Source organism: Aspergillus clavatus, genomic scaffold (genome assembly GCF_000002715.2).
Source record: "Aspergillus clavatus NRRL 1 1099423829796 genomic scaffold, whole genome shotgun sequence".
Lineage (NCBI taxonomy): Eukaryota > Fungi > Ascomycota > Eurotiomycetes > Eurotiales > Aspergillaceae > Aspergillus > Aspergillus clavatus.
The window spans coordinates 74,745-94,853 of NW_001517103.1; the positions used below are offsets into that span (position 1 = coordinate 74,745).

The 20,109-nt window shown below is 49.4% G+C and overlaps 8 protein-coding genes across 8 annotated transcripts, besides 3 other annotated features; 4 read left to right on the plus strand and 4 right to left on the minus strand.

Annotated features, from left to right (window-relative positions):
* Nucleotides 1-669: 669 nt before the first annotated feature.
* On the minus strand, nucleotides 670-4,325 carry ACLA_060600 (putative N2,N2-dimethylguanosine tRNA methyltransferase; the record flags this gene model as incomplete). Its single annotated transcript, XM_001273530.1, has 3 exons — nucleotides 670-2,931; nucleotides 3,372-4,030; nucleotides 4,109-4,325. The coding sequence occupies 3 exons, from the start codon at nucleotides 4,323-4,325 to the stop codon at nucleotides 670-672; spliced, it is 3,138 nt and encodes a 1,045-aa protein (XP_001273531.1).
* Nucleotides 3,056-3,076: a microsatellite.
* A 1,063-nt stretch (nucleotides 4,326-5,388) lies between the features above and the next one.
* ACLA_060610 (putative C2H2 finger domain protein) lies at nucleotides 5,389-5,742 on the plus strand (the record flags this gene model as incomplete). Its single annotated transcript, XM_001273531.1, has 1 exon — nucleotides 5,389-5,742. The coding sequence occupies one exon, from the start codon at nucleotides 5,389-5,391 to the stop codon at nucleotides 5,740-5,742; it is 354 nt and encodes a 117-aa protein (XP_001273532.1).
* Nucleotides 5,436-5,466: a microsatellite.
* A 468-nt stretch (nucleotides 5,743-6,210) lies between the features above and the next one.
* On the minus strand, nucleotides 6,211-7,581 carry ACLA_060620 (pyruvate dehydrogenase (acetyl-transferring) subunit E1 beta; the record flags this gene model as incomplete). Its single annotated transcript, XM_001273532.1, has 4 exons — nucleotides 6,211-6,682; nucleotides 6,744-7,030; nucleotides 7,104-7,227; nucleotides 7,331-7,581. The coding sequence occupies 4 exons, from the start codon at nucleotides 7,579-7,581 to the stop codon at nucleotides 6,211-6,213; spliced, it is 1,134 nt and encodes a 377-aa protein (XP_001273533.1).
* Nucleotides 7,582-7,975: 394 nt separating this feature from the next.
* Nucleotides 7,976-9,888, plus strand: ACLA_060630 (metallophosphoesterase family protein; the record flags this gene model as incomplete). The annotated part of the gene is made up of 2 exons (XM_001273533.1): nucleotides 7,976-8,148; nucleotides 8,214-9,888. 2 exons carry the CDS (start codon nucleotides 7,976-7,978, stop codon nucleotides 9,886-9,888), a joined length of 1,848 nt encoding a protein of 615 aa, XP_001273534.1.
* Nucleotides 9,889-10,065: 177 nt separating this feature from the next.
* Nucleotides 10,066-11,438, minus strand: ACLA_060640 (enoyl-[acyl-carrier-protein] reductase; the record flags this gene model as incomplete). The annotated part of the gene is made up of 2 exons (XM_001273534.1): nucleotides 10,066-11,107; nucleotides 11,206-11,438. The coding sequence occupies 2 exons, from the start codon at nucleotides 11,436-11,438 to the stop codon at nucleotides 10,066-10,068; spliced, it is 1,275 nt and encodes a 424-aa protein (XP_001273535.1).
* Nucleotides 11,439-11,588: 150 nt separating this feature from the next.
* Nucleotides 11,589-11,613: a microsatellite.
* Nucleotides 11,614-12,090: 477 nt separating this feature from the next.
* Nucleotides 12,091-13,847, plus strand: ACLA_060650 (glutamyl-tRNA(Gln) amidotransferase subunit HER2; the record flags this gene model as incomplete). Its single annotated transcript, XM_001273535.1, has 4 exons — nucleotides 12,091-12,229; nucleotides 12,310-12,634; nucleotides 12,714-12,889; nucleotides 12,961-13,847. 4 exons carry the CDS (start codon nucleotides 12,091-12,093, stop codon nucleotides 13,845-13,847), a joined length of 1,527 nt encoding a protein of 508 aa, XP_001273536.1.
* Nucleotides 13,848-14,224: 377 nt separating this feature from the next.
* On the minus strand, nucleotides 14,225-16,063 carry ACLA_060660 (SPRY domain-containing protein; the record flags this gene model as incomplete). Its single annotated transcript, XM_001273536.1, has 1 exon — nucleotides 14,225-16,063. The coding sequence occupies one exon, from the start codon at nucleotides 16,061-16,063 to the stop codon at nucleotides 14,225-14,227; it is 1,839 nt and encodes a 612-aa protein (XP_001273537.1).
* A 1,050-nt stretch (nucleotides 16,064-17,113) lies between these two features.
* ACLA_060670 (snoRNA-binding rRNA-processing protein ENP1) lies at nucleotides 17,114-18,727 on the plus strand (the record flags this gene model as incomplete). The annotated part of the gene is made up of 2 exons (XM_001273537.1): nucleotides 17,114-17,790; nucleotides 17,854-18,727. The coding sequence occupies 2 exons, from the start codon at nucleotides 17,114-17,116 to the stop codon at nucleotides 18,725-18,727; spliced, it is 1,551 nt and encodes a 516-aa protein (XP_001273538.1).
* Between the last annotated feature and the right edge of the window lie 1,382 nt (nucleotides 18,728-20,109).

Consider the following 20,109-nt stretch of genomic DNA (forward strand, 5'->3'; position numbering starts at 1 on the left):
ATAATTCGCTTTGAAATTCAAAGATCTTGACGTCCTATACATTCTACCAACAGCTGAATGTTCAACAATTCCACACATCCGAAGCCTGATAGAGGGCGGCATCGCAATTCAACGATTAGCCATTGCTTCAGGTCGTCTTATTTCGCCGTGAGTTCAATCTATCTAGCATCTGATGCTCCGGGCCTGATCCACGTGCAATATTGTAGAATTGTAGTAATTGTGAGTACCCTTACGGTCTCTACAATTTTCATTGACTGACTGTAGTGCTTTCTACCGAGAGCTCGAAGGGTGATACTCGCTGTTTCTTTGCAAGCACCATCACGATTCCAACAAGAGAGGAGGGACAAGCTACGGAGCCGAATGCGAGGTCTGTCAAACTTACGGAGACCTCACTCCATATCAGGTAGATCTATTCCATTGGCCTTCACATACAGTTCTATCTGGTCTCCAAATCTGGAAATTTCAGTCTGGTGCCTTACGACTTGCGGCGTAAGAGATCTGGGCTCGTTGAAAACGCAATAGAAGGGGTTTTCTGAAACGGTTGGCTCTTGGATTTTAATGGAATGACAAAACTCGGATGATCGAGTTTGACCAGACTTTCAATTCATACTTGACAGAGTTGCTCGAGGATAATACAGCACATACATGACCCATGACTTGAAACATCCCTCACCCGGAGGCTCGATTGAGAGGGCCCCAATTGGCCCGCGGGTTGATCTGATATCGGACAAGCCGCTTCTTGGTCTGAGCAAGGGATGCTTCTCTGCCCAGCGCCTCATCGAAGACAACCTCCAATGTGCTGAGATCCTGCTTGGCCGCTGGAATAACTCGTGAAGTCTGAGGGGCTTCACCTTGACCTTTCTCTTTGGCAGGCGCATGTGGCTCACGTGGCTCCGTGCTCAGGGGATCAGATACGGATGGGCCCGACTCTGCTGTCTGTCTGCACTTGGCCCGATACAGCGCAGCTTCGATCTTTGTCACTAAGTCGGCAACATCCTGGCTATTTTCCGTAGCAGACGCAATTTCTCTCTTCAAAATATCTAAGCGATCGTCTCCCTTGTGTCCGTGAAGATTTTCTCGGCTCTTTGCCATAATCGCCGCTCCAGGAGTGCCCGGGCGGAGTGCGCCTTCTTTGATAGGGGCTTTCTGCCTCGCCCATTCCCTCATAACCTCCCAAATTACCTCCCAGGGAGCATCCGTGCGGATAGTATTGGGCTTCGTATGACTGCGCGTTGACCGATAGCCCAGGTGTCGGAGAGCTCCGCGGAATGCATCAACGGATATGGTGGATGTGTGTAGGACCTTTGCCAATGAGCTGAGGGTAAAATAGAATGGGAACGGGTCGCGAGCGGCCGGGTCCGATCGGGGAATAATGGCCGAATATGCGGGCGATGTCGCATCTCCGGAGGCCTTCCCATCATCATCATCGCTTGTGCCCTCTACGGCAGCGCCTGGACGAGAGTCCAAAAACAGATCCTCTTCAAGCGCTGTAGTGAGCATACCTTCAATCCGATCCACCGTTTGATAAATCTCTCTATCTGCGCTGGGAAGCATGTCGAGGATTTTTTGAATGAAATGAGGATTATGAAGCGGCCCGGCCCACATGGGTCCTCCCACATGGGTCTTGAAGCCGCAGTGCTCGCAATGTGCGTTCGCAATAGGCCCTTGAGCGAACCCGTAGTGGTAGAAAGGATTTCCCTTCTTATCCAGTCTTTGCTTGGTTTGGGTCAAGGGTTGCGTTGACCACGCCCCGCAACCAGAATCGCAGTTGTAAACTACCATCGTGTTGCCTGAGGTGAACTTGACCTCAGCGGGGGATCGGTGAACTCGAACAAAAACGCGAGCATAGAAATCAATCGATAACGAAAGCAGGGGTTCAATTGCAAGCCCATATTTCGCAGCGGAGGTGGCCAGCGCGTGGAGAATAAGGCGCAGCCCGCCCTCGTGAGAATGCGATCCCTTGATAGGAACACCCCCGTAAAGAGCATACGCTTTCTCCGGATAGCCATTCGACGCCCAAACGCCCGCATCTGTGCAGGTGACACACAGCAACCCCCCATCCTTGACAGCCTGGACAGCGGCATCCATGAACGACGCAGCGGTGCCATAGGGGTCCAGATCAATGACATCAAACTTGCTGGTGTGCGTTCCACTGCCGGGCGTACTCGTCTGGTTGAGAATGCTGTACATGTAAGCACGTGCATCTCCTAGATTCGGTCGAATGAGTTTTCCAAGGTCGTTGTACTCGATGTTCGTCTTCATCGACTGAATGGCAGAGCTCGAGAGGTCATTTGCGACCACACAAGTAACGAAGGGTATCTCTGACGCATATCGCAGGGCCCGCAAACCTGTAGCGGAGAGAGCGTCCAAAATTGTGAAGGGAATGACACTCTGCTCTGGGTGTGGTGCAGAAGCTGTAGAGTTCCCGTTTGCGCCAGGAAGTTCCTCTGAAGTTGCTGGTTGTTCTGTGCCAGCCTCATCATCTCTCTTCCGCTTCTTTCCCCTGCCCACGCCACTTCGCTTCTTCTCGGCCTTCAGCTTCTTGAGCGCAAGCAAATGCTCTCCATACGCCTTGATTGCCAATACACTGAGATCTCGGTTGAACTGCTGGATGGGGTTGTAGAAGACAGATTGTGATTCATCTTCAGGTCTGAGGTCCTTCTTTGTACCTTTGGAAGCCGCGGCCTGGGCAGGTGGGTTCAGGATAGAAGCCCGCCCTTCTCTCACAGCCTTGTACTCCTTGCCGTCATGTTGCACCAGACAATCGGGAACATCGGCCTGGATTGGTTTCTCTGCCATGGTTGAAATATGATATCGCGACAAAAGTGTGTCCAAGCGACGGTGGGGCACTGTGTATGCGTTCGTGGGTAGAGGATGGACAAGAAAACCGGGTCTCCGACTTCCAGGAGATAGCCAGATAATTGCCAGGCGCTGAGAACGTGCGAGAGTTGTCGTCCGCATCGGCTTCAGACGAGCAGAATGTCTCTCTCATCCATTGACAATTCCGTCCCCTGTGAGCTGGAAAGAGGCTTCCGATTATTGTATCGGAGGGAACAAAAAAAAAAAAAAAAAAAAACGGATGAAACGCACGGACCAGATACTCAGATAAAAGTGTTTCCGATATACAACATATTTGCGCCCACTTGCTTGCACACACACATTCATGCGATATATATAATTATGATGAGGTATGGTCTCTAGTATTTTACAGGCCCGCCGAAAGTCCACAGTACACGCGCGTCTCAAAGCCAGGCCCCGATGACTGGAACTTGGCTATACATTCCATCCCAACTGCTACCCTCCCAGCCAGAACCCCGGCCTCCCAATCCGATCACTCCCAATGCCCCTGCGAGCCAGAAAGATGCTCCTACTGCGGCAATTCCGTTGACAACCCACCATATCTTCCTCTGTCTTTTCGCCCGTTGCTCGCTATCTCTGTGGCCCAGATACCCCTCAAGGGAGCCCTTCTTGTGTCCTCGTTCCTTCCGAGCTGTGGTGACTCTCCATCCCATCCAATTGGCCCATCCTCCAACGAAATGCCACACTCCAGCAGTGACAAAGACCAGATAGTAAATGTTCCAAAAACCCGGGCTTCGTGCAAACCCATGAGCAACATACCCTAACCCGACTCCGGAACTTCCACCATCAACCACCAACGGCACGACGCGGTTGACCAAGACGTGAGCACCCAGCAGTGGGATAAGGAGATACCCCAATCGCGCTTGTAAGCTCATTCGGGGCCAGAATGCGAGCGTATACCTCTGGGACCTGGTCTCCACCCCGTAGAGGCGTGCCCGGCGAGAGGAGCGGATGTTTCGCAGGACAATTCCAGAAGCGACATGGGCCAGGATAGGAAGGGTAAGGACGGCATGTTCGAGGGATGGAGACTGATACAAAGGTCTTGTAAGAAGTAAATAGTTCTCGCTATCAGGCACGGAGCGTGTGATCAACGGAATGAGCGAGGTGTTCGCAAAGTGCAATGCAAAGAACAATGTTGGGGGATACGTCGAGTATTTCTGTAGCGCGGATACTGGTAATCATGAAGAATCGGAGCATCAGCTTGCGATTCATTCAAAGTTTGTTTTGTTCTTCTTTCTGGGAAACGTACACCAAGAATCCCAGTTGTGGCCGCGGAGGCCCAGGTTGATGTTGGATAACCCGCCCTGGGTTGGCGGCACATCCTGACCTCTAGAAAAGTAGTCGCCGCTCTCGAGATCACAGCCTTCTTCATGAACCGGAGAAGGATCCAACTCCTGCATGGAGATCAGGGATCGAGAATCAACGTCATCGGCTTTTAACACCGGGAGGTCCTCGGGAGCCTGCATTGTGTACAAGAAGAATTGGAAACAACAAGCAATATATCAAGAAAAAAAAAGTCATCTGTTCATAGCATCATCAGTCTCGTCAAGAACTCTAGACTCGAACCCATGGGTTTGCAAGAGGTGCAAGCCTGTGCTGGGACAGTAGTAATAATGCGCACGGCAACTTGAGAAGTAGTATCGAACTAGATGACTACCTAGTAATTATTGCAGTGCCTTGGGTTTTCTGCTTTGCTTTTCCCAAGAGTGCCTGCTTGTTATTCAAGTACTCTGATTGGCTGTCTGCTTGATCTGTTCCTGTTGACTGAATCCACCTCCAAATTATTGTTCTCCATTTCGCTAACTAGTACTCTGTAGTTAGTTATCGTTATCGCTATCATAGAATCTCTTCGGGTGTCACAGACGCAGTCGAAAGAAGTTGGGTATGACAGTCAATACGAAATAATAAACAGATATTGCACTTCTCTAAGGACATAGTCTTTCCAAGCTCCAACCATTTCAGTCATATCGTGAATCTTTTCCATGACCTGGATGCTCAGATAAACCACTCTCTTCGCGCCATTCCGAGTTTCAGATTGCAATGGCACCTGTATGTTTCACCCAGAAGTCTTATTCTTGTCAGACTGCAAGATGGCTTTCCATGTCTTGATACATCCGTCAATTATGTCTACTTGCTGGTTATGATGCTGTTACTGACTGTCGGCTTGTGCTATCTGGTGCCACACAGCGAGGACTCACGAACCCGGCCCCAAAGGTACTACCACGCCTAAGGCACTTGTGCTGCTCCATTGAGAAGACATCCCATATATGATCACTCACTAACCTCCTGGGCTTACTTCAGACCGAATCTGCCCGCTCTGCGCTAAGCTCTTTCACATGTACTCTCTGCAATAAGTCCTACTCTCGCCACCCGGAATACGAAGCACATATCTCTTCCTACGATCATCAACACCGCAAGCGCCTGCAAGATCTGAAACAATTGTCGCGAGATCCAAATGCTGCGGAGAAGGCAAGAAGGGCCGAGAGAAAAGCGGATGCAGAGGCAGGGTTGAGAGTTATCGGGGATGGGATGTCCACCGGGGCGAGCGGTGGGGGTGCAGTGACCAGCAGTCGGGGAGGGGGAGGCTTCAAGAAGGGGGGGTTCAAGAGCTCCTTCACCACGGTCAAAGGACCGGTTGCTGCTTCAATATCAACCAGGAAGAACGTGCTAGGGGATGATGATGCGGACGAAACTTCGGAGTTGAGTGAACCCATCCAGAACAAACCCTCCAAAGATACACTTGGTCAGAATGAGCTCGCGGAGACCGATACGGAGGATGAGTACACGGATGACAGTATCGGCGCGGGTTACTATGACCCCAGAAAACCAACAGAGTGTTCATCAATGTGTTTGGGCTTTAGACACGGGCTTGCAGCGGTATAAGGGTTGCGGTGGCTACTCCGTCAAGAAAGTAGACTTTCTTTCTTTTCTTTCTTTCTTCTCTGGCGTTTTGAGGTTTTTACTATTTCAGAAGGCGTTGAGGCCATCTGATCTTTCTATTTCATTGACAGACATGGCAGAGCAGCGCCATTATTGATATGAACTCAGCTGAATCGCCCGATATAGTCCGCATCCAATACTTCTGGACTATGGATATTACGGTTCTTCCCATTTTTCTTCTCAGCTTTTGCGGAATCGGAGAGCGAACAGACAGATCAATAGCAGGGCAGATGACCTTCGTTACCGAAGTAGTGGAAAGATGGAATCGATTCTCCAATTGTAATTGTACAGATTCAAAATATGGTTACGCAGACTAAGGAGCAATGACAATGCCTGCAACAAAAAAGGGTACTAGACGCATGATTTTAATACTTCGATCTCTTGAAAATCCTACACATCACCGCTTATACTTCATAGTCGCAGAAGCTTGGCGGCCTGGCTAACGACGGTATCTTCTTGAGGGAAGCTGAGTTGTTCGAGGCCAACAGCGTAAGGTGTGGGCACCTCAGCGCCAGTGACACGGACAGCAGGAGCGGTGAGGTAATCAAAGCCGTACTCCATAGACAGGGCGAGAATCTCAGATGAAACACCGAACATGGGGAAGCCAGATTCGACGCACATCAGGCGGCCCGTCTTCTTGAGAGACTGAATGATAGTCTCAACATCAAGTGGCTTCACAGAGCGCAGGTTGATGACCTCAGCCTCGACGCCATACTTCTGCTTCAGCTCAGCGGCAGCATTGAGCGACAGTCCAACGCACCGGGAAAGAGAGACGATTGTCAGGTCCTTTCCGGGACGCTCAATCTTAGCCTTGCCGATGGGCAGGACGAAGTCATCCTTCTGAGCGGCCTCGCTCATGGGGAAGGCTTGACCATACAAAAGCCTAAGAATAGGTCAGCGAACCAAGATTCTATTGCACCCAGACCATCTTTAGCGGCACTTACTCATTCTCTAAAACCACGACGGGGTTAGGATCACGAATGGCAGCCTTAAGCAAACCCTTCGCATCCTCTGCGCTCCAAGGAGCAACAACCTTCAATCCGGGAATGCTGCCATACCAGGCCGAAAAGTCCTGAGAGTGCTGGGCGGCGACACCGGCGGCGAATCCGTTAGGTCCACGGAAGGTGATGTTGCAAGGCTGAATACCGCCAGACATGTAATGCGTCTTGGCGGCGGAGTTGATGATATGATCGATGGCCTGCATGGCAAAGTTCCATGTCATGAACTCGCACTGGGATTGTGAGGCAGATGTCAGTCTTTGAGGTCTTATCTACCGAGAATTCCATGCAGAGATGATGACTTACGATGGGATGCAAGCCAGCAAGAGCAGCACCAACGGCCAAACCGCAGAAGCCAGCCTCTGTGATTGGGGTGTCGATAACTCTCTTGGGACCGAAACGATCAAGGAGACCTCTGGTCACCTTGTATCTGTAAGATGGCAAGAGAGTCAGCCAAGGGAGCGATCAATTAAACGATGTCTAGCGACTCTGATGATATGGAAGAAATCAACAACTATGGGACAGTGACATACGCTCCGTTGTATTGTGCAACCTCCTCACCCATAATGAAAGTCTTGGGGTTGCTCTCCAGCTCCTCAGCAAGGGCTTCGTTCAGTGCATCTCTAACAGTGACCTCCTTGGTACCGCCTTCCGAAGCATATCCCCGAGCGCGTAAGATCGAGGGGGCACAGGCGGATTTCTGGAAAGAAGAGCGGAGAGGTGCAGCGGAGAATCGCGACGAGAGCAGACGAGCTGCTGGGCGGAAGAGTCGTGGAGAAGCCATTGCGGTGATGGGGATAGGAATCTAAAAAGGATAGTCAAAGAGAGACTCTGGAGAGGTTCCGCAACGAATTATAGAGGATAAGATGATGAAGAATCACAGAAAGAAAACAGTCCAAAGACCTCCTAACTCCGTGTCGGACCTGGCCGTCGATAGGTTTTTTGGATTTTGATGAGAGCTTCGAGACTGTTGGGCTGGCGATGACTAAGCTGTTGTCCTCACCGGCACCTCCTTCCGTATCATTGTTTATCCATACAACGGACTATCTACTTACTACCTATCTATCTATAAGCCATCGGCATCACCGCCGAAGACAAGACCAAAGGGGCTTCCATGCGATAGCTCCGATTGTTTCATTCCGTAATTTTTCCAGGGAAGGGTGTAGGGCACGGGAGTAATGGATGCTCTTCGCTACTTTGCTTTCCTTCTGTTCCTGCCATCATCCTCTCTGGCTGTTCAGCCATCGGCTCCAGATCCCATCCCTGCACCTATCCGCGACCTCAAATGGGGTCAGCTCAACTTCTTGCATACTACAGATACTCATGGATGGTTGGCTGGTCACTTACAGGAGTATGGCTCTGCCGCTCTATGCGTCGTTAATGAAACTCGTTGATGCTGATGCTGATCCTTAAAAGGGCTTCCTATGGAGCTGATTGGGGAGACTACGTCTCCTTCACAACCCGGATGCGGGAAAAGGCACACGCAGAGGGAACTGATTTACTAGTTATTGATACGGGCGATAGAGTTGAGGGAAATGGGCTATATGATTCATCGGAGCCCAAGGGGGTCTACGTCTCCGATATTTTACGTCAACAGCATATTGATCTAATGTCCTCTGGAAATCATGAGCTATACAAGCAAAACAGTTCTGAAACTGAGTTCTACACGACTGTACCCAACTTTCGCGGAAACTACCTAGCGTCTAATATCGACATTCTCCATCCTAGCACCAAAGAGTTGGTCCCATTAGCTCCTCGATTCAAGAAGTTTACCACAGAGATGCAAGGTATTCGTATCATCGCCTTCGGTTTTCTCTTTGACTTCACCAAGAACTATAACAATACGATTGTCTATACAGTGGAGGATACCATTAAAACCAGCTGGTTTCAGGAAGCCATTCGAGACGCAGAGGTAGATCTTTTCCTGGTGATCGGTCACGTTCCAGTTCATTCAAAAGAGTTCTCGGCCGTTTTCAAAGAGATTAGGAAGATTCGGTGGGATGTACCCATACAATTCTTTGGCGGTCATTTCCACATTCGCGACTATGCTCGTTATGATTCCAGAGCTTATGCTCTAGCCAGTGGTCGCTTCATGGAAACTATTGGTTTCATGTCAATCGACGGCTTGTCCACCAGCAAGAACCGGATAAAACCTGCAATGACATCTCCCAAATTCTTCCGACGCTATATTGACAATAATCTTTTCTCGTTCCAGCACCACACCGGCCTTGATCGGGAGTCATTCCCCACAGAGCATGGTCGAAATGTGTCTCTTCTTATTCAGGAGTCCAGAACCGCTCTCTACTTGGATAAGATCCATGGATGCGCACCTCGAGACCTCTGGATGAGCAGAGTCAAATATCCTTCCGAGGACAGTGTTTATACATGGCTTGAGAAGGAGGTTCTCCCGGATCAAGTACGAGACCAGTCCCGTACCGGAAAATCAGCGCTGGTCGTTGTCAACACCGGAGCCATCCGCTTTGATATTTTCAAGGGCCCTTTTACGCAAGACACGACGTTTATTGTCTCTCCTTTTACCAGCGGATTCCGCTACATTAAGGATATCCCTTACGACAAAGCGCAGTCGGTTGTGGAAGTTCTCAACAAACAGCCACAGATTCTAACTGGGCTTATGGGCCAGTCGAGTAATCTTCCATGGACTCTTGCGCCTCCGGAGCAATCAGCATTTACACGCGATAGAGCTATCAAAGCCAATGCCATGCCTGCTCGCTTTCTTACTGATCAAACCAGATTTCCCCTCAGCGCCCTTTCTCAATATGAAGTCTTCCCTGGCTACACCACATTGGATGATGGGGGTCTAGATGGTGACGACACAGTTCATTCACCAATCTCATTTTATCGCGTTCCTAACTGCATACAAGCTCTTATCCCTCCAGAGGCTTCTACTCATCCGAAAACAGTCGATCTTGTGTATATTGATTTCATTGAACCCTATGTGGCTCTGGCAGCCAAATTCGCAAGCCTCGATGTTGATTTCTCACAAGATAGTGACGTTTACATGCCATCAAGCACTCTGACTAATTTGATTCTGGACTGGGTTAAGGACAATTGGAAATGTGAAGATGCATAATAGAAGCATCGTGGTCCATACTTGGTTTGTTCATACTATTGAGAGGCCTGATACATGTTATGTGACGCTTTGTTTTTTGTGCGTTTGGTTCGATCACTGTAGATAATGTCTTGGGCTTACATCATTAGCGGTTTCGTATAATAGTACACTTTCCACACAATTGCCCAACGGGGCCTTTTACTCGTCGCCTTCGTATTTCAACAAACCCTTGCCCTTGCGGAAGCCACTGAGAGTCTCTTGCACACCTGCAGCCAGCTCAGAGCCTTCGGTGTCCCAGGTCCATTTGAGATACTCCACGGGGATATCTTTGAACTTGCCCAATCTAGTCAACTCCAACACATCCTTGATAGTGCTTTCTTTGAGTTCGGGGTGCTTGTCTCCCCATCTGCTCACCCAGAAGCCATTGAAAACAAGATCCTTGAAGATCAGAAGACCGGAGGGCAGAGCAACAGGCTGTTTTGACATGGCGCCGTAAGTGACCAGATGCGAACCTGGAGCGAGGGTCTTCGCCAACGCTGTGGCACTCTTACCACCCACACAGTTCAGGGCCAGTCGGATTGGTTCCTTGCCTTGGCGGGTCAACTCCTTGACCGTATTCCTGAACTCGCCCGAGAGTAGCTCGGATTCCGTGACCACCGCGGTGGCGCCCAAATCGTAGAGTTCCTTCTTCAGAGCTTCGGTTTCCTCGGGCGTCTCCCGCTCGCGAACAACATTAAGTGTCTTGATACCCCACTCGCGCGCAAGCTGGATGGCAGCTCGACCCACGCCGCTGTTCGCTCCGTTCTGGATGAGCCACTCTTCTCCAGCACGCATCCAATCCCAGTCGCAGAAATCCTTGATCATTCGGTAGGCAGTGACAGGATTGACGCTGACGGTACTGATCTGGAGTGGACTCAAACCGTCTTTGTTTTCGATCTTGATCAATTGCGATTCGTCCATCTGGGCATGGGTGCGCCAGGTGCCTTGCCCGGTTTGTTTCATGACAACCCAGTCGCCTTTGGCGAGATTCTTGACGTTCGAACCGGTGGCGATAACCTCAAAGGCACCCTCATTCCCTGCCACTGCCGAAGGTTCCTCCGTGCCAAGTGCTGTCTGAAAAGGTGGTTTGCTCGGGTATACACCCTGGATCTGATTCACGTCGGCAGGATTTAGTGGGGCAGCGAGGAGGCGTAGAGTAACTTGCGTTCCATGAGGAGGGGAGATTGAGTGTTTGTGAAGCCTAAGAAGTACGGGCTAGTGAGATTGGTTCTCTTTCGCCTAGAAGAATCTCATTTCTTGACCAACGTCTGAAAGAATTGTGTTCAGGTAGGCTCTTACCGTAGAACATCCTTTGGTTCGCCATATTTCGAATAGACCAGCGCCTTCGATTGCGTATAGCCATATGCTGAGACAAACCGCTTTCCAGTGGGAATCGCGCTACACAATGGATTCTTATACTGGCCCTGGGGTGCTGATGATGCCCACAAGGGGGAGATTCTAGCTTTCGAGGCCAGGGAGGCAACGGTGCAAGAGGGCCCAGTGGCAGATCGCAGTACAGATCGGGTGAGCATAGTAGCTGTGGTAATTCTCAGCTTAATCGTATGAATCGATTGGTGAAATGCGATGAGAGCTTCGAAGCTGTAGCTGTTGTTGCGGTGAAATGCCCTGGTAGCTTCATAGGGAAAAAAACCGAATGACGTCGTTTTTCTAACCGTCGGGCCGAAGGAGAAGAAGAGGAAGAAGAAGCAGCTCGTCCCCCGTCAAGTCAACACAGTTCTTGCACGATAACTATGGTAGCCTAGATGCGTAGATGACATGACAGAGTGCGATACGGGCATCATTCGTATCCATCTGTAGCCTATCTTAAGTGTCTCAACATCATGTGCCCATATATTTATTTGTCGTGTCCATGTCTTCGTTCGTGATCGGCGCAGCACATAAATACAAAACATCAACTGCATGCTGGATATCGAATACATTTATTCATTTTTAGGAACAATGTCCTCCCAAACCATATCTCTTTTTCTCTTCCAAATTCCTCAAGTTGCTGTAGTCCTCCACAGCTGGTGATCATCACTTGATCCACCGGCGAAAGAGATGTCATGATAATAATCTCCGATGTCTAAACTGTTCTTAGGATCCATTCCACAGCTATCGTTCAACTCGACCAAAATCTGACACTATCTCTCCTACTACCACCTACCACTCGTTCCGGAGATCTAAATGTCCCTTCTGCGGAAAGCTGAGAAATGCATTGCTAATTCAAAGTCAAACGCGGCTCTCAATGCCTTTATAACGACTGTGCAACGCACCGGTTCATGGAGGGAGCAGGTGAAGGATGCGGAGCTTAGGAGGGAATTGGGTACGATAGCAGTTCTGATCTCAAGTATCCTACTGATTTGCGACTTCCTCGAATACTAACACATGATTGCCTGAGACTAGGGAAACCCAAGTCCAAAATGGATGGGCGCTTCATTGCCGTCAAAGACAATATTTGCACACGCGACTATCCAACTACCTGCGCATCCGGGATACTAGCCAAATATACCAGTCCATATAATGCGACGGTGGTGGAGCTGCTGCTGGAAGCTGGGGCCATAGTCGCTGGGAAGACGAACCTCGATGAATTTGGCATGGGATCGCATTCGGTTCATTCGTGGTTTGGGCCCGTCAAAAGTCCACTTGCAGACCAGGAAGGTCAGATCCTGTCAGCTGGTGGGAGCTCTGGGGGAAGCGCTGTTGCCGTTGCTACAGATCAATGCCATGCGTAGGTGTTTAGCTCCGGAGGGATCTCCCCTCCCTCGTTCGATTGATGCGACGGTGGCTGAATAACCTCGACATCGCAGGGCACTCGGAACAGACACCGGCGGTTCGATTCGACTTCCAGCTGCCTATACGGGAACCGTTGGATTTAAACCGTCGTATGGACTGGTCTCGAGGTGGGGTGTTGTGGCGTACGCAAATTCACTAGATACTGTTGGAATACTGGCCAAAGACACATCCAGCGCCCGTGATCTATTCCGTAAGTGGTGATGACCATCTATTCTCTGATATTATATCTAGTGGCACTGTGCGCTGACTGCTTGAGTACAGGTATTCTGAATCAGCACGATCCCCGCGACCCAACCAACCTGTCTGCCTTCTCTCGATCTCGGATATCGGCGCACCTCGAACGTCCCGCCCTCGCGTCTCGAATGACATCGTCGCCTCTAAGAATTGGCGTTCCTATTGAATATAATATCCATGAACTCGATCCTTCGGTGCGCCGTGCTTGGTCTCGCTCGTTGAGATATTTGAGGGACCAGGGCCACACTATCCATCCAGTATCTCTTCCAGCAACCAGGCTTGCTCTCTCCGCATACTATGTGCTGGCTCCTGCAGAAGCATCCTCGAATCTCGCAAAATATGACGGGGTTCGATACGGATATCGCTTCGATGGCCCGGATTCCGATGGCCAACCAGAGAACTATCTGTATGCTAAGACCAGAGGCGATGGCTTTGGATCTGAAGTCAAGAGACGGATCCTACTAGGCGCATTCAGTTTGAGTGCTGATACCATAGATAACTACTTTATCCAAGCACAACGCGTCCGTCGGCTCATCCAGCGTGACTTTAATACTGTCTTCAAGGCCGAGCAACCGCTGGCGCCCGCGCATCACACTGCCGCTGGCAACCAGGCATCTAAGGAAGCTGATGTCGATGTTTTGATCTGCCCAACAGCTCCGTCATGTCCGCCGCGCATGTCAGAAATTATGGATAAAAAATCCGCTCTCGCGTCTCTGGACGCATACACAAACGATGTCTTCACTGTACCAGCCAGTCTCGCAGGTTTACCCGCGGTGTCTGTTCCGGTCACCGTGGGTGCAGAAGACAAAGACTCTGGAGACATGAATCAGGTTGGAATTCAGGTCATTGGCCAATACGGAGATGACGAGCTTGTTCTGAAAGTGGGAGAGTCGCTGCATGACAGAAGACTATAAGGCAATTCGATCTGACTCTTGAATACTTTCCGCCCAACCACCTCTGCCATAAAGGTTCCGATTTCCGATGTTGGAGATGCGCCAGCGTAGAGAGGTACATAGATTTTGAGAATTTTGAAAGCCTAAGATAATCCAATTCATGGTACTTTACATGGCCGAGACTCAGTCCCGGTAGCTTGGAAGGGGGGAATAAATTCAAAGGATGTTGTTCCAGATACCAATGACCTTGCTTTCGAAGATTCAGTCCTCGCCCTTGGCCGTACATATGGCGTAATATTTGAGAGCTCCAGAAAAATTCGCAAAAGAATAAAGGCAGACATAGAGGGCTTTCGCGAGGGAAAATTCAGCGTCGATCAACAGCCCGGGTAAAGTTTATGTTATGACATCTCAACATCTTCAAGCGTGCTTGGCAGGTTCGTAGAAGAGATTTCGACATTCGGAGGATCTCCAAGGCCTTGTTCATGAGCTTCCTCGAGCATTGCATGGTCTGCACCGACATTGTTACCGTTGATTCCTTCGCCCAAGGAGATATTGTCCACAGCCGTGGAATCTGTTCGAGATCCTGAGATCATGGAAGATTCATATGCTGCCTCGACTCCACCCTTGAGGACTTCAGGGCCTCCAACAGCACCAGCGCTGGAGCTATCAACTTCTGCATTACCAACAACGTCGCCATCCACATCACCCCAAATGAGCATGGCTTCGACCTCGTCAACAATATCTGCCACGACATCTTCCACTATTTGCTCATCGAATCGCTCGCCTATTCCCCGCACTGGCCCACCGTTATCTGCCTGAGACGGTGGTCCAACCCACCAGGGGCCTTCGAAGCGACATTCAACAGCGCCGCCACCATAGCAACTGACAGCAGGATAATAGCCAAGCATACCATCGTCAGCATTCTCTCGCTCGCCAATACCTAAATTATTGGTGCCATTTGCGAGCCTACTGGCCGGTGGTAGAAAACCATACAATTGTTTGAATGGTGCGCCCATCTTCACACCATTCTTGAAGATCGTAATGCTCGAACCTGGCAGCGTGCGCAAAGAGGGATCCTCGCTATTGAAAGGTGATGGTGGCCCAAAAGTAGGGGTTTCCTTGAGGTTAAATGCATAATCTCGTAAATGCTTTGTGGAGAATATATTGGATTGTTGCCAGCAGAAATCGGATTTGTAGTGAAAGGGAATGCGATCTCTGATGATATTCATAGTTGTATGAGACTTTGGTGCAGGCGTTGAGCCGTCCCCATCGATGGTAGGGTCATAGGTCCCCTCGACGACCTTTTTATGAAGGGATAATGGCGGAAGCGTGATGAGCATACCCAAAACATCCCCCTCGCGAATCGATTCGCCCTTCGGAAAGAAGTACTCGCAGCGCATTCTGTTGACCACTTCGCCATTCACGTCACGGATCCCATAACCGTAACAGTCGACGCCAACGTTTGCATCCAAGTCAGCCTCTCGCCGAGCAAATCCAAGACGGACATGGCCTCTTGACGGGCTAAAAGAAGTGCCATTGGTAGGTATAGATTGTTCGTTCAGGATTCCGCTGATAACGCGAGCCTCGTAATAGTATGTCCCCTCACGCACACAAACATTGGCACGTGCGGTGTGCCAAGGATTGCTTGTTGTGACTGCACGGGCATCTTCACTAAAGAAAATTGCTGCGGGTGAATCCTCAAAGCTGAAACGGGCATGATAAGGCGGCACGTCGGTTTGGCGGTATTTGATATGTGAAAAGCTCGGGTCGGCTATGGCATAGCTATAGCGGAATCCGTTTTTGTTAGTGAGTTTGTCAACGACCTCGTAGAAATCCCAACTTTGACCGATTATATCGGATGTTTTACGGGTCACAAAGTTCAGTTGACGTGGCTGTGGTGGTAACAAATCCGAAGCTCTGGGTTCCGCAAGCAAGATGGGTCGAAGAATGCTGATTTCAGAGCTGGGGACAGCGGTATGCTGAGCCAGGGCGGCTTTCTTTTTGGGCTGGACGGTTTCCTGATCAAGGCCCTTGGCCTCTCTCTTTTTCCGACTATCCCGTTTGTTGCGCTTTGATCTCGTGCTATCGGCTTGCACTGATGCATTACTGGGAGGTGCCGGGGAGGATCTCACATCTGCAGTTACACCATTGAGGAAAGGAGCTGTTCCTGGCGCTATTATCGGAGAGTTAATGTTGGATGACGGGCCTGAAGACCCTGCCGGTTGTGTAGACCCCATGAAGATGCTGGATTATTTCGCCGTGAAAAGAGAAGAAGAAAATCAAGAAGACGATCCTTGCAAGCTCAGTTAATCTAACGCGTCGAGATCATTTATCCCTATGACCCTTTGCGCTCGACAAAGGACAAATCCTTCTCGGGGAACGCTGTTATATAGAAGCCACCGATCACAGGATGAAAAGTGGGATATCGAGTGAGCTGACTAGGTTATGCTCGATGTGTATATTGAATTGCGATGATTCTATCAACACAAACGATTGTGGAAAGAAGATAACTATGGCTAGACATCATGCGTCAGATACATGCCAATCGAATCAAAACCAAGCTCAGCGAGGAGACATTGTCGCACGAAGAATACTAGAGAGACGTACATACTACTGGAAGAATAAGAGCCAACAAAGGTCTTAAACGCAGCCACTTTATCAATGTCAAATTAGAAGAGTAACCTGTCGTTGCTCCGGCTTCTGCACAATTTCGCGAGCAAGGCGTGGGATAGCAATCTCAGATACTAGGTATATGGAGGCTAATTTGATAGATATTTTCGTTCAGTTGAAAAGAAGAGATCAGAGATGAACAATCACCAATATTCTATAAACGCTAGTCCTCTCAAAACTGATAGCAATGGAAAAACAAGTTGAGGGCGGAAGCTGTTGCCCATTCAGTAATCTCTTGGAAGGCGGTCATCAGAAATATTCCGGCAGAAAACCACATGTTTGGGATGCAAAGAGCCTAAATGAGGAGGGGCACGAGGGCGGTGGGAAGTCTCGGCCATTTGGAAAAGGCGATAGTAAGGCGGTCAATTGCCATTTGCTGCAAATCCAACCGGAAACTCTCCATATCGACCGGCAGAAAAAGTTCCATGTCACATGATCTTGAAATTTACACACAATTTCTCGTTGATTCACATAAGAGAGTCAAAAAACGAAAGGGTCCAAACGCTGCTTTCCAAAACACATCGCCGCAGTCGCTCGGCGTCAAGAAACCCGAATCGGCCGACATCCCGAGATAAGATTAATCAAGAACTTTTTTCATTCGATTGGGAAAGCACGTCATGCCGAAAGCAACATCCTCTCGAGCCGCTGCTGCTGCCCGCAGGCACAATCCTCTAGCTGAGGATCTCATGACCGCAGGTCATCTACGAACCCAGTCTACTAAGAAGAATAAGCATCTGTCGCAGACTGAAAACGATGGAGAAGATGGCGAGCGCTATGTCGACGCAAAGATGACGAGAAAGATCTTGCAGATAGGTCAAGAATTGGCAGAGGAAGATGCCGCTGAACGAAAGGCTGCTATGGGTGCGACAGATCTGAAAACAAGCTCTGCCTTCGATTTTGAATCGAGATTCGAGGACGGTGAATCTTTGTCCGACGATGAGGGGAAATTTCAAGAAGAGCAGTGGGACGATGAAGAGGATGTCGAGGACGTGGTATGTGGTGTCCCCTCTGAAAAAGTCGGCTTCGACAGGATCTCACAATATGTTCAGGAGGTTGACCCGAATGACCTCGATATGTTTCACAAATTCGTTCCTGGTGGCGATGAAGACCCTATCTTCAATCCCCGAGGAACCGATACGGGTGGAAGGACTACAAATCTGGCCGATCTTATATTGGAAAAGATTGCGGAGCATGAAGCGAAGCAATCTGGCGAGACTGGGCCAATGATCCAAGGTGGCGGACTGCCCGAAGATGCCGTTCAAATACCCGCAAAGGCTGTTGAAGTTTATGAAAAGTGAGTATTCCTGGCTGAACTCGATATTTGTTGTATAATCCATCGGAAACTAACAATCACTAGAGTCGGCATGATACTGTCCCGTTACAAATCTGGCCCGCTCCCTAAGCCCTTCAAAATCCTACCAACTGTTCCGAATTGGCCGACACTCCTTTCCATCACTCGGCCTGAGTCTTGGACCGCCAACGCTGTTTATGCCGGGACTCGAATCTTCATATCTTCAAAACCCGCCGTCGCACAGGAATACATATCGACGGTGCTCCTTGACCGCGTCCGGGAAGAGATTCACGAGACGAAGAAGCTGAATGTCCACACCTACAATGCTCTCAAGAAGGCACTGTACAAGCCGGCCTGCTTTTTTAAGGGATTGCTGTTTCCTTTGGTCTCGAGCGGTACTTGCACTTTGCGCGAAGCGCACATCGTCTCTTCTGTCATCGCGCGTGTATCGATTCCAGTCTTGCACTCTGCGGCCGCGCTACTCCGCATGTGCGATCTGTCTGCGGAGCAATCCCTCAAGTCGTTCGAAAGCACTGGTTCAGTGAATATCTTCATCCGTGTTTTCCTTGAGAAGAAGTACGCGCTGCCGTATAAAGTAATTGATGCGCTTGTGTTCCACTTTATGCGTTTCCGCGCTGCCGACAATGCTGAAGATTCGATGATGACCGACGGGCCGTCCGGGGCGACCATCAAGGCATACAAGCTGCCTGTGCTCTGGCATCAGTCGCTGTTGGTTTTCGCACAGCGTTACCGCAATGATATCACCGAGGATCAGCGTGAAGCGCTCCTTGATTTGTTACTGGTTCGAGGTCACAAGGATATCGGCCCCGAAGTCAGACGGGAATTGCTGGCCGGAAGAGGACGCGGCGTGGTGGCGCCCGATCCGGAAAAGCAAGGTGCTCTTGATGCTGGAGACGATACGATGGATGTCACTTTTTAGCCCCATGAGAACCAATTTCGAAAGAAATGTGTGTCACATCGATGTTGTTGGCTTTAGTCAATTGCTATGGCTGTTTCATGAACTTTGGTGGATTAGGATGGGCGTTCTCTGTGCGGTTGAAAAAAATGATCTTTTGCATATATTCCCAAGGCGTCGAGGATAATTGGACATTCAGTTGCTCTCCTGATTACTTCTTTTTTTTGAGGTAATAGTGGTATATATATATATATAAGTAGCAACTACTCTTTTGAACAAAAGTCTTATCAACTGCATCATGATCTTATGGTGATGCAGCCTGCCCTCGACCATCTTTGACTCGATGTTAAAAAAAGCTATCAGAGAGTTGATAGACCTTCCCATGATTTGCATGAAACTGATCCCGATGAAAATGGGCGCTCAGAATGATCCACAATCGTCGACGATCTGGAGATCCCGGTAGATACCAAGTGTGGAATGATGGACCAGCTATCTACCTTTTCATAGTTACATAGTCATGATGTTCTAAGGTGAATGATCGATGCGTGATTCGAGTAAGCTGTTATCCAACCTGGATAGCCTCATTTCCCATCCTGATAGAAATGATTCCCTCCCGGTCTGACCGTTCTTATTCCTTGGGAAGATTCAAGATACAACAGTGATATGCCTCGGTACTCCTCGCCTCCTGCATCCTATCTATTTCCTGACTCCCTGCACCCCAGTCAGGGTTCAGATTCCAGTCAACCAATTGATATTATTCGGTTCCCCAATCCCACATGCGACATGTTATTATTCAGGTACGGGGTAGGCGGTAGATAGATACTTCCATAAGCATCCAGATATTCTCCGGCAGATACCTGCTCCTCAATTAATATCAATATGGAGGGCAGCACAAAGAACTGTTGATTCTATAGTACTGAGGGGTCTTGTCTCCACACTCCATTCCATAGCAAATGATTAGTGATGAGTGATTATACTCTGACATGATCATATATAATCTCTGCATCCAAGTAAGTATGCGAATTAACCAGAGTCTGATCCTGTACGGAGTAATAACGAGAATGATACTCCCTCGCTACCTACACTGTACTCCGTCTCTACTCCGTACTCTCAGTTTACACACTACGGAGTCCATCCAGTCGTCTTAATCATATCCAGAAAGGGATAAAAACTTCACTCTTCAGTCGAGTACTCGAGTCACTTGAGGGCTGAGGCACTTGGAGCGTGGTAGCCTGGCGCAGGGAGGTATTCACCCTGAGAATGAAGTGGATATGGCGTGTGTTTCTATTCCTAGACCTCGCATAAGGCAGAGTCCACATAGTCTTGGTTAAGTTGGTTTACTCAGTGTGGTAAGTGGTAAGTGGTAACGATGGTGCGGGGAGTAGTTATCTACCTACTATCTACGG